A 15,513-nucleotide genomic window follows, 5' to 3' on the forward strand; every position below is an offset into this window, starting at 1 on the left:
GTGAACTCTAACTTGGTATATAACCATATGAAGGCGAACCAGCATAGCCACTGAAAGCCTATCTTTCTCTTGCTGCATTTTTGGAGCATTTTAATGTTTGTGGCACATGAATTACGCTTCAGTGGCCAGGGCCTATCTCAGGTGGCAGGAAAAAAACGACGTAAAAGTAGCAAGAATCATTTTCTATTTGGGCTGGCTGAAAAGGCATTACGGAGCGAGTGATAAATAAAGGTTTGCTTTCCCATGTCACAGTGAGAATGTTCTCATTGGTAGACACCTTGACAAGCTTTTGATAGCTCTTGAAAGATGCAGGCATGTTTGCATTTGATGACAGCATCACACATGACTTCAATCAGTATATAACACGCCATTCTAGCCTCTCAGCACAGCGGCTCTGGCCGTATTATTCATTTTTCTTAAAGACTTTAATTTTGTTGCCAGGAGAGTGACATTGTTGATGTTCCCTTAGGAAGATTAATTGTGTTGCCTGTCTGTGCTTCCAGACATCCCTGGTGTTCAAATTGAATCATGCCATCACAGTGTCTCTGCCTGCAGCTAGCCATGGCAAGATAAGCACGCTCGCATTAGGATCAATGCAGCCTCTGCAGAGAGAAAATGTCATTTTTCTCTGTGTGGCAGTGAGCACTATGCCTGTAGAAAGCAGTGTTTCATAGAATTGTTTATTGGTCATTCTCCATGATAGATCCCAGAGTAACCAAACAGCAACGTTCATTTTTGTATAAAAGTGCTACATGACAAACGATAGCAAATGATAGAACTGAATGGCCTCTGTTCTGAAATCTGTTTGCCATGTTTGAGTGTCTTGGCTCTGGCTAATTGTTGTTTATGTGGCTGTGGACATGTAGAGTTGCCTGTGACGGGGCTCACTTCATTAGTGGCAGCCCTTTGACACGGGCGACCTGCTGCAGTACGCCCAGTTGGGTTATCTAACCGAGAGCGTCTCCTCTTCAGCACCACGGACAGCTCCTGACAGTCTGGTCCACACGCTGCACTCAGAATTGCCACAGACTAGCAGGCAGCAGCATGCTGCAGGGGATTAAGTCACATTAAGAGATCTGCAGTGCAGTCACTGATGGGAGATTTGGCCTGATGGGAGCCACAATGGCATCTCATTGCAGCAATGATGGGACTGATGTGTTAAATACCTCGTGGTCACCTCTGAAAGACACACATCTGTATTGTGGTCACAGTTCAGATAACAGTAAGGACTCTCAACTTATTGGAGCAAAAATGGTGATGGCGACATGTTTGTACTCTAAAGCACACACATACCCTGTAGATGGTGGGATGAGTTATGCTCTGTTCTCTGATCTCACCAGAGCGTCTCATTTGCTTTGATCATTGCATACTATTACACAGCGGTTGACCTTGACTTTAAATCAGCCTAATGAAAGTGTGACCACCACCATCTCACTGAGGCAGACTGTTCTTCTGCGGCCAATTTTGTAAAATAATTTGTTGCGTGTTGTGGCTGAATTTTCCACACAGAGCTGCTGCCTCTCTGTTCTATATCGGGACTTCCTATGGTGTTAGTGCTTTGTAAACTAGAGCTATCCCTCCACTGGGAGTCGTTTAGCCAGGTTTGCTCAATATGTTGCCTTTAGAGCCTCACAGATAAATGGGTTGAATGCATTGTGGTGACGATAAAAGCTAATTGTGCTCCGCATAGATTTAGGCTTCACACAGTTCAAATGGACACTTTTGAGCCTTAAATACCTCACACGTGTTCATGTGGAGGTTACATGTGTACTTCTGCTGGTGTAAGATTGAAAGATATGATGAGATGCTTTGTGTGATAAATGGTTAAAGGGATATTCCGCCATTTTTGGAAATACGCTCATTTTCCACCTTCCCTCGAGCAAAACAATCGATATTTACCTTGTTCCCGTTCATCCAGCCATTCTGTGAGTCTGGCGATACAACTTTTAGCTTCAGCCTAGCATAGATCATTGAATCGGATTAGACCATTAGCTTCTCGCCTGCTAGCTTCATGTTTAAAAGTGACTAAGATTTCTGGTAATTTTCCCATTTAAAACGTGTCTCCTCTCAAGTTAGAAAGTGCAATAAGACCAACTGAAAATGAAACCTGGCGTTTTTCTAGGCTGATTTGACATGGAACTATACTCTCATCTGGCGTAATAATCAAGGCAACTTGCAGCTACTGGCACTACTACTGCTTGTTGTCTATGGGGACTATTTTCAGATGCTGCGTAAGATATCACTGCGCCTATGGTACGTTTGCAAGTTGCCTTGATTATTACGCCAGATGAGAGTGTAGTTCCATGTCAAATCAGCCTAGAAAAACGCCAGGTTTCATTTTCAGTTGGTCTTATTGCACTTTCTAACTTGAGAGGAGACACGTTTTAAATGGGAAAATTACCAGAAATCTTAGTCACTTTTAAACATGAAGCTAGCAGGCGAGAAGCTAATGGTCTAATCCGATTCAATGATCTATGCTAGGCTGAAGCTAAAAGTTGTATCGCCAGACTCACAGAATGGCTGGATGAACGGGAACAAGGTAAATATCGATTGTTTTGCTCGAGGGGAGGTGGAAAATGAGCGTATTTCCAAAAATGGCGGAATATCCCTTTAACTTAAAATCGTTGTTGATTGATATTATTTGTTATTGGTACAGCTCAAGCTGGCTATTCTCAAAATATCTATCACATCTGTGGTGTTTCAGAGAAGATTTATTCACTTACTCTGCTCCTGGTAACAATACAGATTTATTTTTAACACAGGTTGAAGTTTTATAAGATCTCAAAGGAATATGACTTCACAGACATTTTGCTTTTAAATACAATAAAAAAACAAATGAAAACCACTAAACACCAATTGCACTGCACTGCAGTCATTTTAATAGATTTCCTTAAAGTACAATGCTTTATGCAAATTTCACTCCAACAAAGCTAGCCAATACTTTCATAGCATGCAAAAGATCAAACTTTCCCAGAAGGTGAATGAATTGAATGCAGTTCATTACTGATCATTGTTTCATCTTACTTGATGACAGAGCTTATTTGGTGCTTGTATAACTGACTCACTAACTGATGTGATATGTTTTGTATGTGTGCAGGCACACTCAATGTGCCCTCTAAGTGTGTTATCACTAGACCATCCTCACTATGTGTGTGTATCCAATGTATATACCTGTGCATCCACTAATGTGTGTCTGAGATCTCCTCACTGTGTGTGTGTATCCAATGTATATACCTGTGCATCCACTAATGTGTTTCTGAGATCTCCTCACTGTGTGTGTGTATCCAATGTATATACCTGTGCATCCACTAATGTGTGTGTGAGATCTCCTCACTGTGTGTGTGTATTTAATGTAGCTGTGCATCCACTAATGTGTGTCTGAGATCTCCTCACTATGTGTGTGTATTTAATGTAGCTGTGCATCCACTAGTGTGTGTGTGAGATCTCCTCTCTGCTCCCTCTCCCGGTGTGCAGGCTGTGGCTCGGCGGCTGCAGGTGCAGAGGACGAGGGGGAGGCGGAGGCCGGCTGGATAGAGGGGGCCGCCATCTTACTCTCAGTGGTGTGTGTGGTGCTGGTCACGGCCTTTAATGACTGGAGCAAAGAGAAGCAGTTCCGTGGACTTCAGAGTCGCATCGAGCAGGAACAAAAGTTCCAGGTGGTGCGTGGGAGCCAGGTGATCCAACTGCCCGTGGCAGACATTGTGGTCGGAGACATCGCCCAAATCAAGTATGGTGCGTACGGCCTCTGTCTCACAGATACACTACTCATTTCCACATGTGGCATCTGAGCAATGGGTTGTGTTACATCATATAACTGCTTTATATGACAAAGGGTCACTGCAGTTCTTCTGCAGCCTCTACAGTCCTATTTGCATTGACTGCCATCATGCTTTTCATAAAGCATCTTTCAAGCTCAACAGCTTTTCCATGAACAACTCCTGTGAGAAAAATGTATCCTTAAGCAGTGGAAGGAAAACATGTGGTGATTTGCTGTTGCTGTACTGTTGGGTCTCCAGTATATCTAAAAATATGTATATGTAATGAGACTTAATGAGGCAAGGAACTAATTGGTATGTTTTTTTTTTTGACTGATGTGATCCACACGTTTCAAACCCACTGCAGAGTTCAGAGGCATCCACTAATTACTCATAGGAGAGCACCAGTGGAGCTCAGCCTCATAGATGTGTTGAACCTGTGAGCCATACACAGATCTGTATGCCTCCTGCAATACGTGGGAGGTGCTAAGTCCGTTTTAAAGAGTTTTAATGGGGAAATCCTTCATTTATAACAGAAAATGGACAAATATGTTCAGCTGTTGTTTTCAGATGTTGTTTTCAAATGCTGCTGGAGTGCAGACACAAGGAGATGACTATTTCCTCCCAGTAATGTGAATGTCAAACAAACGAGTTCCCTGCCTCTTCTTAAAGGTGACCTGCTTCCTGCTGATGGAGTGTTGATACAGGGCAACGACCTAAAGATTGATGAGAGTTCTCTGACTGGCGAATCAGACCACGTGCGGAAAGCTGCAGACAAAGATCCCATGCTGCTGTCTGGTTAGTGTGCTGCACTCTCTCACTCACACTTTGTTGACCTTACCTGTGTTTGGAGATAATTGACTGTTTTGCAGACATTTTGAACTTTACACTTTATTGACATTTCTAAGTAGGTAAAATGGGAAACTAATTGAACGAAAAAATCGCAATTGCCTGACATTTAGTCATATACTGACATTTTATGGATGAACCGAAAGTACAACATTAACAAAACCAAAGGCATAACATCAGTGTTTGTCAAGCTCTGTTATGCTCTATTGCAGTAGATTGGTTCTAATGGGAGACATGAACAATGCAACTGACTTACTTCTGTTAATAAGACAAAAAACATGTTGAAATAAAAGATATAGGTTTCATCTATGTTCATTGGAATGAGTTTCACCATATTTCTTCTCCTACTAAATGAGCCACTGGAGGACTAGCAAGGTCAACTGGTGCATCTACCCACTCAAATGAATAATATTATCTTGCCCAGAACATGGAGGGCAAAAGCAATAGAATGAGCGCAGCATCAGTAGCCATATTTGACATGCTGAATGATAAATTCAGTTGACGTTTGCTGGCATCTACAAAAGATGCCATTGCCATTGTTATTCTCCTCATAAAGGCTTTCTCTAGAAACCAGGAAATCATAAAGTGGGTTTTATTGAAGGAGGAGAAGAGAAGGGGAAAGGGTGTGTTTCTTTAACCTTTTTGCCCTTGGCGAAATAATTCAATATAGGACTACCTTGGTTGTTAAATGGACATTGTAAACAAGGTCTATTTTTATATCTCTGGTTAAAAGGCACACAGCATTGTAAAGGCTTCCTTTAGCACATCTTAATACCAGTACGAAGTGTTCAGTGATAATCTCTCTGAATAAGGGACTGCTATTGATAACACAATGCCCTTGTGCTCTGTGTCCTTATCTAATGCCCATTATTAGCACTGTTTGCTGTAATCTCCTCAGATGCTACATCTCGATCAAGGCTCCCGCCAGCCCCTGGCGTTGTAGCTAGTAGTGATTCTCACTTTGTTACTGTCATTTTATAAAGCAGCTTTGTACTCCTTGTGGTCTCTATTTGCCATTGCCAACATCTTGTCCAGTTGTTCTTAGCCTGATAATAGCCTGCTGCTGCAGACAATGCATCTGTTTCATTAGACAGTCATTCTTTAAATGGCCCGTCTTAATCATAGACCCTCTGGAGTTTGCACTTATTTCTTGTCCTGGGTCCTCTAGCTAGTGTTACCTCTGCATTGCCTATTTGAGCTGATGGTGCATGTTGGCCACCCTGCAGGGACTCATGTGATGGAGGGCTCTGGGAGGATGGTGGTGACGGCGGTGGGAGTGAACTCCCAGACTGGGATCATCTTCACCCTGCTGGGTGCCGGTGGAGAGGAGGAGGAGAAGAAAGAGAAGAAAGGTACGTCTGCCTCATGTCTCAGCTCTAAACACACACGTTGGGACTGTTCTGAAGGCCCCTCAGTGCCTTGCTCTACTTCTGATTATAATCCAGCGTAACTGGCCTTTTTGAGTTCCTGGAGAGTGCCCCTTTCCAAGAGGGCAGTTTTGGTCAATATGGCTCTGATAGATAGTAAAACATTATATCTTTTATGAAATCTGACACCAGCCAGACAGCAGATGTTAATACACTAGTGTGTATATACTATATCTCATCAGCTCTGGCATAGATGTGATGAAAGAGCTTTTGCCTCTAATCTCCTCTTTTGTGGAAACATCAGTCGACAGATTTTTGTGGGATTGTAATGTGACATCCACTCACAAATGGGTCAATGCATTAATCAGATGTACTGTGAACATGTACAGTGTGAGAAAGAGGAAGTGGACATTATAGCTCTGGAGTAGATGTTGCCTCCCAGTGTGTTGTGCTCTGTGGATGTGAATTCCTGTACAAGGTGCTGTGTACAGTAGATCTGAAGATCACTTAATATGCTGATATGTACTATTGCTGTGACATGAACCAAATCCAGTCCAACACAGGAGAAAAGTCACCACAGAAATCAGTAAGAGATGGGGTTTGATCTGCTCTGCCCTGGTCTGTGGGTGCACTACACACATGCATCTCCTGTTTGTGTGACTGTCATTCTACATACCACCATGCAGGTGATACAGTGGAAGATGGCCAGCAGCTCACAGGTAGAGTATGTCTCCCTCCCACTCGCCCATCCCATGTTTTTACCCTGGGGGCTTCCACCAAACCCGATCACGACTCAACTTCCTGTAACCGTGTGATCACCCTACTAAACCTCCTCCCTCCTCCCTCCTCCTCCTCCTCCTCCTTAGCAACCTGCTTCAGCCACAGTGATTCTCTCGCTTAAAAAGAGGAGCCTCCCTAACGCATCTTTTTAAGTCTAAACAGAAACACATTCCATCCATACCCCTGCATAGAGCTCCTGATCAATGGTTGTACCAAATCGGTTTTAGCGTCTCAAATCACTCCGCCTTGTCAAGTTTGAATCCATGAGACTAATTAGTCTCAGTTATTTCCTATCCTTTGAGAAATGGGCAGAGTTCTTATGGTTGTATTATAATTATGCCAGTGTTGATTTTTACACATTATCTGTGAAAACATAGAACTTTAAATGTTGTCACTCTAACAAGGGCAAAGTAAACAATATTCATAATAGGTGTGCACATATTACAGATGACTACTTCTTGTAGTGTATTAATTTCAGTGGAAAATGTACTGTATTGCTGAACTGAAAAGACCTCTGGTCCTAACAAGCATGCTAGGTTTAGACAATCTCTGTTATTTAATCCTCTAAAGAGCTTTTATATCCTGTCTATAAGTGACGTATACAATGGCTTGCAAGCTTGAAATAAACAAGCTCTAGCTCCCAGATGTCAGGTGGTCAAGCTATCACTGTAAACGGTTAAGTGTTCATATGCTCTTCAAGTCTCCTTAAGAAATAAAATGAAATTATTCTCTTCCACCTTTTACACTCTCTTACCCTCAAGTCCAAATTATTTTTGCCTTTTATACTGGTCTTAGCATACCAAGTATTTGGTCAATTCTGGCTGATTGTTGTACCATTGATCATTGTGTTGTGCTGTGTACACTCTTTTTGTTTTGTTCATCCATTTTATATGTGACTGTGTTTTATGTTGCATTTTGAATGTTCCACCTATTATTGCCATCCCTCGAGCCCTTTTAGGTGAAAGCAGTTGACTGAAGAAACAAGCTAAGCTAACTAATCCTAGTGAAGAAGCTCTTAACCATGTTATTTTTGTTCACTATTATCCCTTTTTTATTATCCCATTATTACTGGCTAGACTGCTCCCATCCCTCCTCCCACCCCATCGCAACTATAGCCACCGATGGTGCTGCAGGTGCAAATGCCCCTGGTAACGCCAGCCTAGTCAATGGTAGGTTGAGAAGACCTCCGTTGTCCTTTTCCCATGGGTCTCCCTATCCTTCCCTCTCCTCAGTTCTCCTTACCTCCCCCTCTGCTGACTGTACAACCCTTCGCAAATGCATGCCTCTGGAAGTTGTGAATATTTCCTCCTTCTTTCCTTGCTGTTTTCCCCCCTTCCAGTTCCTCCCCTTCTCTCATTTCCCCCAAACTCTCTGAGATGGAATGCCACAATAAGAAGTTCTCTGGTTGTTAGTTACAAAAGAAGGGATGCGTCTGTTCTGTTGGTTGTGGAGATAGGCACATACTCTTTGACATTAATCCACAGGTTATGTACTCTATTAGAGTGTTTTGTGAAAGGAATCCAAAGGAGAGTAATCCTGTTCTCCTTGTCCGTTGTATGATGACTATTCCAAGAAAGCGTCTGGCTCTCTGAATATTCTTTATGGTTAGTCTGACCTCTGACCATATGCTGGGTTGATTGAAGGAGGCTATGGGCTGTTTTGTGCGATTAGACACCAGGGCAGAAACAGTGATCTCCGTATGGATCAACACTACAGTAGACACTTGACTGCCAATTACCAGACTATAAAGCGTACCGTATTATTAGTAGCAACCCCCTAACATCTCCTGTCATCAAGAGAGCAATAATATATGAGCATAAAAGTTGCATCAGGGGGAAAGTGACCTTAAATCATGTACTACTGTGACCTTTAATTACCCAATATGTTGTCTTAGTGCCACTCTCTAACACAACACTTTATGAAAAGTTCTACTGATTTAGAGGTGCATTTGTCCTGAAAGTGAAGTTTTGTTGTCCTGAAAATAATGTCTGCAGAGTTTTAAGGAAGAGTGTTTGTAGTATGTGTAAACGGTCATCGGAGGTTCATGAACAGCAACATTATATGTTAGTCCTCGTACTCCACACTGACAGTATTGTTTTCCGTGTTGGTTGCTTAGCTTTGGTATTGTTGGTATTTTATCCAGATGTTGCCCTGTTATTTCCAAGACTAAACGTGGCTGAGACCATTTTTTGTGTTTGTATTGTATCATTGTCTGGTCTTTTGTGGCACATTGTGTTCATGGATTAATGTGAAATATAGGTACAATTCCTCAAGGACTGTATTTACCCTATATGCACCTAGCAGAAGGCAATACTTTTCTGGAGGCATCTGTATAGATTAAATATATTAGGTGAATCTAAAATACATTTTGTTAAACAAAACAAAGCGAAAACAACACTAATTATGACACTGATCAAATAGAGACTGCAAATGCCTTGTTTATTGTTTAGAAGGTTATTGTTGATTCACTTAAAATGTGACTTATATTTGGGAAAACAGCAAGGCATCACGATACTATCAATACAAATATTAGGAATTTTAACAAAGATTGTGCTGAAAACTGTTGACATCATTGGCTTCCTTACTATTGAAATGAATATTGTGGCAGTTCCTTCCGCATGCTCAACCTTTAAACTTCCCAAGCATGTTGGCTTAATACACCTTGTATTTCATTGCTAACATGCTTCCTTTAAACTTGATTCGTATGCAGTCATGTTGACCTTGAGTATTCGTTGGAGTTTATGAGCATCAATGGACACTTTCTACTTGTTCTATATTTAATCAAACAGTACAGTATGAGCATCAACAGGTCAGAGTAGTTTAAATGATACAACAAGTTGTGTTGTTGTATTCTGCTGTGTATATAGCAAATGGACAATCTAGACAGTATATGTTTCAATGTATTTTATGTCTGAAGCCAGAAGTTTATGTGACTGACCTGTATGTGTACGTTATTTATCAAAACATATTGGAACTAATGCATTTTTAAGATAGGACACTTTGAAAATATTCAGTGTGGAGAAATAAGATTGATTTTGAGTTTGAGTGGAAGATGATAGCTAGGGAAATGTTTTGCGAGTTGTGAATGTCCAGTCAGGTATAAGTATGCCCCATTTTAGCATCAGGCTTTAGTCACATACCAACCCTCCTCTCTACCTTGACCAATGAGATGTTGCATGCGCATCCTTGTGTCAGTGTGGTGGTGGTCTGCATGTCTTCAGTGTCAGTGTGTGTACCTGTGTCGCTCTTTCCTGCATCACTGTGTTTAATATGTGATCGTTTCGTCTGGACTACTAGATTGGCTTTTTCTTGTCTTGTTAAAATGTCAGACTCTCTCTAGTCTTTAATGTGAGTATGTCACTGACTCATTACAAATAGATTGTACCACATACCAACATACAGAAATGAATGCATTATACATAATTACTAACCTTTTTCTGATTTTAATAAATCAGAGCAAATATGTTAGACTGCAGTCTAATTTTGCATATGCTCTTATCCAAATTATGTAGATTACTTTCACTGAAAATAGTTAAAGTCGACACTTTTTATTGCCTACCCATTCGTGTTAAAGTTAAATAAGTCATTTATATATTTTTCAATGAATAAAGCACACAGAAGATCATACGCCATAAAGTAGTTACATCATGGCAATGTGTTGCACCCTCACCAAAGCCACACCATTAAAATGCAGCGTTATGTTATGTATGTTACTGTCATTGAAATGTTGAATAAATCTTCATATTCTGTCTTCCTTTTTTATTTTGATTTCATTGTAATGTCCTTGTGAACGTTTGGTGTCTTACTGTCTGCTTTGGTTACTTTTTTGTCTTTTTTTGTGGTTCTGTGTCTTGTATGTCTTCATCATAGGTAAAATGCAGGATGGGAATACGGAGAACAACCAGACAAAAGGTAACCTCCTCTCACTTGAGCCCTCCCTCTGGTTCCTCCCCCTCCCTGGCCTGGTGGCCGTATAGCTCCAGGGCTTCCCATTTAAGCCTGACATCTGTGTTTGTAGCATTGTCACTCTGTGTCCCACCTGTCTGCTGCTCCTACTGAGCCTGTCAAGGTCTCTTGATTATCTATCTATCTGTGTGCTCCTGGAGTGCTGGTGCTGGCCAAAGGTTGGGGCCGGGCCGCCGTATGTATCGCAACCTGCAGAGAAAATGATTTGTTGAATGTGTTGTGGCGCTCTAAATAGGACATACAGTTAGGCAGCTGAGGGCGAAGAAGACAAGATGATTATATGTACTGATGTTGAGATGTATTGTACACTCTTAGACCATGAAACAGAGGTCTCTCCAAAAAAAAGGGGAAAAAAAGCAAAAAGTATGTTATAAGAAAATATTTGCAAAGGAAAGGATTCAAACAGGATACTTAACAAACATTTATAACAAACATTATACAGCTCTAAATGCAATATAAACAGCAAATAAAATTATCATAAAGTAACCATTATACCATAACCATAAATGTCCATATTTGTCTAGATTTCAGACAATGGTATTCTCTACCCTAAAGGACAATAGGAGAGGAAAGTAAAATTCTGACAGCAAGATTACACCGTCTGTCATGCATTTGGTCTGAGGGATTAATAGCATCCACTTGGCTCAGTGAGGCCGAGGGTGCTGGGAGCTCGGGGTGACTCATCCATGCATACAGTGGGTATGAGCCAGAGCCCAGCGGTCAGCATGCTCCCCCACAGAGGAGTGGAGAGGCACTCCAGCCTCAAGGTGCTGGGAGGTGGCCGCTCTAGCCTTCAGGTGCTGCTCCTTTAAAGGTACAGGGGCTTGACAAGAAGGACTCTGAGTGACAACAAGCCCACCTTTCTCTACAAACCAGTGGAATGTAAATGCAATGAAGCTCTAGATCAGACATTTGAAAAAGATGCAAAGCATAGTCCTTTGACCAATTTTCAGGCACAATTTCAAGTCTGCTGAATATTGTGTTTGGAGTGAACGACTGGTGCAGTTTTTTTTAATTTACTGAACATGGAATGGCAGATTGCCTTTATGTTTATATATAGTGTGAGTGATTGAATTGAATGCGCCCTTCAACTTGCCCAAATGTATAGCAACAAAGAGGCCCTCTGCATAACCAACGTCTGCTCTCCTCTCCCCATTACAGTGAAGAAGCAAGACGGAGCTGCAGCGATGGAGATGCAACCCCTCAAGAGTGCAGAGGGAGGAGAGACGGACGAGAAAGAGAAGAAGAAGACCAACGTCTCCAAGAAAGAGAAGTCCGTCCTGCAAGGAAAGCTGACCAAGCTGGCTGTTCAGATTGGAAAAGCTGGTACTGTGTCTAATCATGCCTCGTCTCGTTTCAAAACTTGACTTCAGCTTAAAGTTTTAAAAAATCATGTGATGTGATAAACTACAGATCACAATAAGTAACGACAGGATAGTCCATATGAGACTGATAATCATGAACAGCAACAACAGCATCTTCGTCTATGCCCTTCCTGTAGGTCTGGTGATGTCTGCCATTACAGTCATCATCCTGGTGCTATACTTCGCCGTCGACAACTTTGTTCTGCAGAAGAGGCCGTGGATGCCCGAGTGCACTCCCGTCTATGTCCAGTATTTTGTCAAGTTCTTCATCATTGGTGTGACAGTGCTGGTAGTGGCTGTTCCTGAGGGCCTTCCACTGGCAGTCACCATCTCCTTGGCCTACTCAGTCAAGGTACTTCAGCCACAATCAATAATAATTCAATCACTCCGACTGGTCAGTCAAATGGCCATTTGCTATCTGGTGTTTAGGGCCTAATAAATAGTGTGTGTCTGCAATGTAGTAATAATCAGTACTGACATAAAGGCCTAAAACTCATTTGTGTTTTGATAGAAAATGATGAAGGACAACAACTTGGTGAGGCACTTGGATGCTTGTGAAACCATGGGTAACGCTACAGCCATCTGCTCTGACAAAACGGGCACGCTGACTACCAATCGCATGACTGCAGTGCAGTGCTATGTTGGAGATGTCCATCACAAAGATATCCCTGACCCTAGTGTCATCAATGTGAAAACACTGGACACCCTTGTGAATTCCATATCCATCAACAGCGCCTACACCACCAAGATTCTGGTAAGACACTGAGCCAGCTGTTTCACAGGCCATCTGGTCAAGCTTAGTCTCCGCTGTTTTCTAAACACAGAGTTGAGGAGTGATTGAGCAGGTTCTTTACCACATTGATGTTAACGTTTCATTGGCCTATACATGAATCTATCCTTACTATAAAGCAGGGTCATGGATTGTTGTTGGCATTGGCTTTGAGTCTTACAACCTCAGTGCAGCACATACGGTAACTGTTTCATCCAATAGCTAATGAAATGACAATGCTGATGTAATCTGTTGTAGAATACGTTATCTGTAGTGGAGTACATTTGAAGAATAACCTTCCCAAGGCTATGTACATATGGGTGCAGTGGTTCTCCTTAAAAGCCAGACAGCCTATGGAGCTAACCCCTACTTGTCAATACAAAGACTAAAGCTTTGTTGAGATGAAATATGGATGAAATCAGAACTGAGTTGAAAAGCACACACGGAGAGATGGAAGTGCCTTTATACCAAAAGTCAACCCAGGTTGAAAGCTTGGATATAGACAAGACTAAATAAAGAATTCTGTGCTGAATTATTTCGTAGTTTCTCTTTCAAGACTCTGCTATTTTCTGATTTTACAAACTGGGGTGAATGAAAGGGAAGTGCAGATACAGTTATTGGGGGGAGGAGTATATCACACAGGGTACTGTAATTCAATTGACCTTCGTTTTCATCTCATCCCATTGCCTTGATACTCGCCATGCCTTTGCAATAAGGCGGGTCTCCCATCTTAAGTCTGGTCACAGCTGGATGGCTACAGAGCTTAATTCTCATTTAATAAAGACACCCTCCTTAAATACCTCAGGGCATGAACACAGTGGTCCCAAAATGAAGGAGCTAATTTGGACCACCATTCCTTGATGTATTGTAAATTACATTGGGCATTAATTAAAGTCTTTTTCAGTTTAGAATTGCGCTATAAAATCAATATGTATGTATTCCAAATTAGAAAAGGCCCCTAAAGCATGAACCATTTAAAATAGAAGTAACCTAGGGTCACCAGAGTTGCTTAAGAGGTGGTACAATCTGAAATGTAACTTGGGAGGTGTCCTACATTTCCTAGTCGTCTCTGCTGAAGTAGTGCCCATCTGAATTTTGATATCCTTGCCATCTGCTTGGTGAGTTGCACTGGCACGTTCCATCATGGGAGTGGACTCTCATTTCAAATGTCTCTTTTAACACTGTTCAGTGGTTGTTTCATCACACTCATTCTTGTACTATGACATGGATGGTCTGTGGATATTGAGCCAAGCCCCTCTCAGAGAAATGCAGTCATTTTGAAGTGCATACAATTCATTTGTTTTAGCAATAACAGTTTTATGTTACAATTGAGTGAGAAAGACAGATGCAGATTACAGTCAGAAATGAAATGGCTTCCAGGTGCATGTTATAGAAATTGAATTCCCTGTCGTTTATTTGCTACATAGTTAGTGTGGTGTGCTCCATGACATGCTTGTATATTAATTCTCATCAGAATGGTTGGTTGGTTTTTCTCTATATATTTCATCAATGTACCTACAAAGTGTAATTTGGCATGGCTGACTGGCTTTTCAGCTCTAATTATTCACTGAAGTTTTTTTCAGAAATGGACTAGTATTGAAATGTTAATTAATATCTTCAAACAGCTGGTGTGGTTTGCCCATGAATTCTATTATCCAGGCAGAGAGGGGTTGTCAAGAAATCAAGAAATCAGAAAATGTTCTGTGTCACTCTTAACATGCCTGTTAAAGATTCTCATTTTTGTTCTCACAGACAAAGGGATATTGCATGAAAGTATGGCTTGATTCGTTCTGGTTAGTGAAGAAGAAGTCTTCTTTTGAGACATGAGTCAGGCTGTTTCTAAGTTCTCCTGCAAGGGATGCAGGTCCAAACATTGTGTCCTAATCATGAGAAAAGGCTTTGGGATCTCCAAGCACAAGGCCCATCAGAGTCCTCTTCCCTTGAGGCCTTCCGTGCTTGCGTAACCTGTCTTCCGTGGGCTGGCCCTGGTGAGCTTTGATCACCATACAAAAGACAGCTTTGATATCCACATCATTGCCGCTGTCTCTGCCTCAATGGAGACTACAGTCAGCAGAAGTCTGTTCCGTCATCTCGGTTCATCCTTAAGAAACTCTACTAAGCCCACTCAGTGATATGGCATTACATAACTCACACCGTAACCCACTACTCGCTCAGCAAGTTAACTTTTCTCTCTCTCAACTTTGAAACTTTCTTTTAAAATGAACTGTCTTGTCGATTTCAGTCACACTTAGTGGCCAAGGGAACATGACAACTCTTCCAGGTCAGCCTTAATGGCATATCATGTAAGCACAGCAGGTGTTACAGATTGTCAATGTGCCTTCAGTATGTCACTTTCTGTCTTTTTGATAACTAAGCAGGTAAAGAACCTGATGCACTAGTTCCTCTCCAGAAAACCACAAGAGAGAGACTTTCAATATATATAATACAGTATTTAAAATTGATCATTGATTATTGACCTTTCTTTTTGAATATTGAATGTTGTTTTGAATATTCTTCTTTGAGGTTTGCCAGTGACTCCTAGTTACTATACAATGCTCCTAGTTGCTAGCCCAGCATAGTTGATAGGTTTCCTGAAAGCTTTGGCAAGCATGCTGAAATAAGATCTTTTAATATAGATGGGCTTCACGGGCCACCTGTTCCTG

The 15,513-nt window shown here is 41.5% G+C and overlaps 1 protein-coding gene across 7 annotated transcripts in view; it reads left to right on the forward strand.

Annotated features, from left to right (window-relative positions):
* Window positions 1-15,513, forward strand: part of atp2b2 (ATPase plasma membrane Ca2+ transporting 2) — a 51,163-nt gene that overhangs the window by 15,570 nt on the left and 20,080 nt on the right. For 2 of the 7 annotated variants that reach the window (XM_062544734.1, XM_062544737.1), the window contains exons 3-11: window positions 3,475-3,732; window positions 4,428-4,553; window positions 5,831-5,956; window positions 6,658-6,690; window positions 7,828-7,920; window positions 10,622-10,663; window positions 11,879-12,043; window positions 12,219-12,433; window positions 12,593-12,835. In XM_062544734.1, coding sequence (XP_062400718.1) covers window positions 3,475-3,732; window positions 4,428-4,553; window positions 5,831-5,956; window positions 6,658-6,690; window positions 7,828-7,920; window positions 10,622-10,663; window positions 11,879-12,043; window positions 12,219-12,433; window positions 12,593-12,835 — 1,301 coding nt within the window. The remainder of the gene's footprint in view (window positions 1-3,474; window positions 3,733-4,427; window positions 4,554-5,830; window positions 5,957-6,657; window positions 6,691-7,827; window positions 7,921-10,621; window positions 10,664-11,878; window positions 12,044-12,218; window positions 12,434-12,592; window positions 12,836-15,513) is intronic. The other 5 variants (XM_062544735.1, XM_062544738.1, XM_062544739.1 and 2 more) reach the window with 3 other exon arrangements.

The sequence above is a fragment of the Sardina pilchardus genome, chromosome 9, assembly GCF_963854185.1.
Source record: "Sardina pilchardus chromosome 9, fSarPil1.1, whole genome shotgun sequence".
In the NCBI taxonomy this organism is placed as follows: Eukaryota; Metazoa; Chordata; class Actinopteri; order Clupeiformes; family Clupeidae; genus Sardina; species Sardina pilchardus.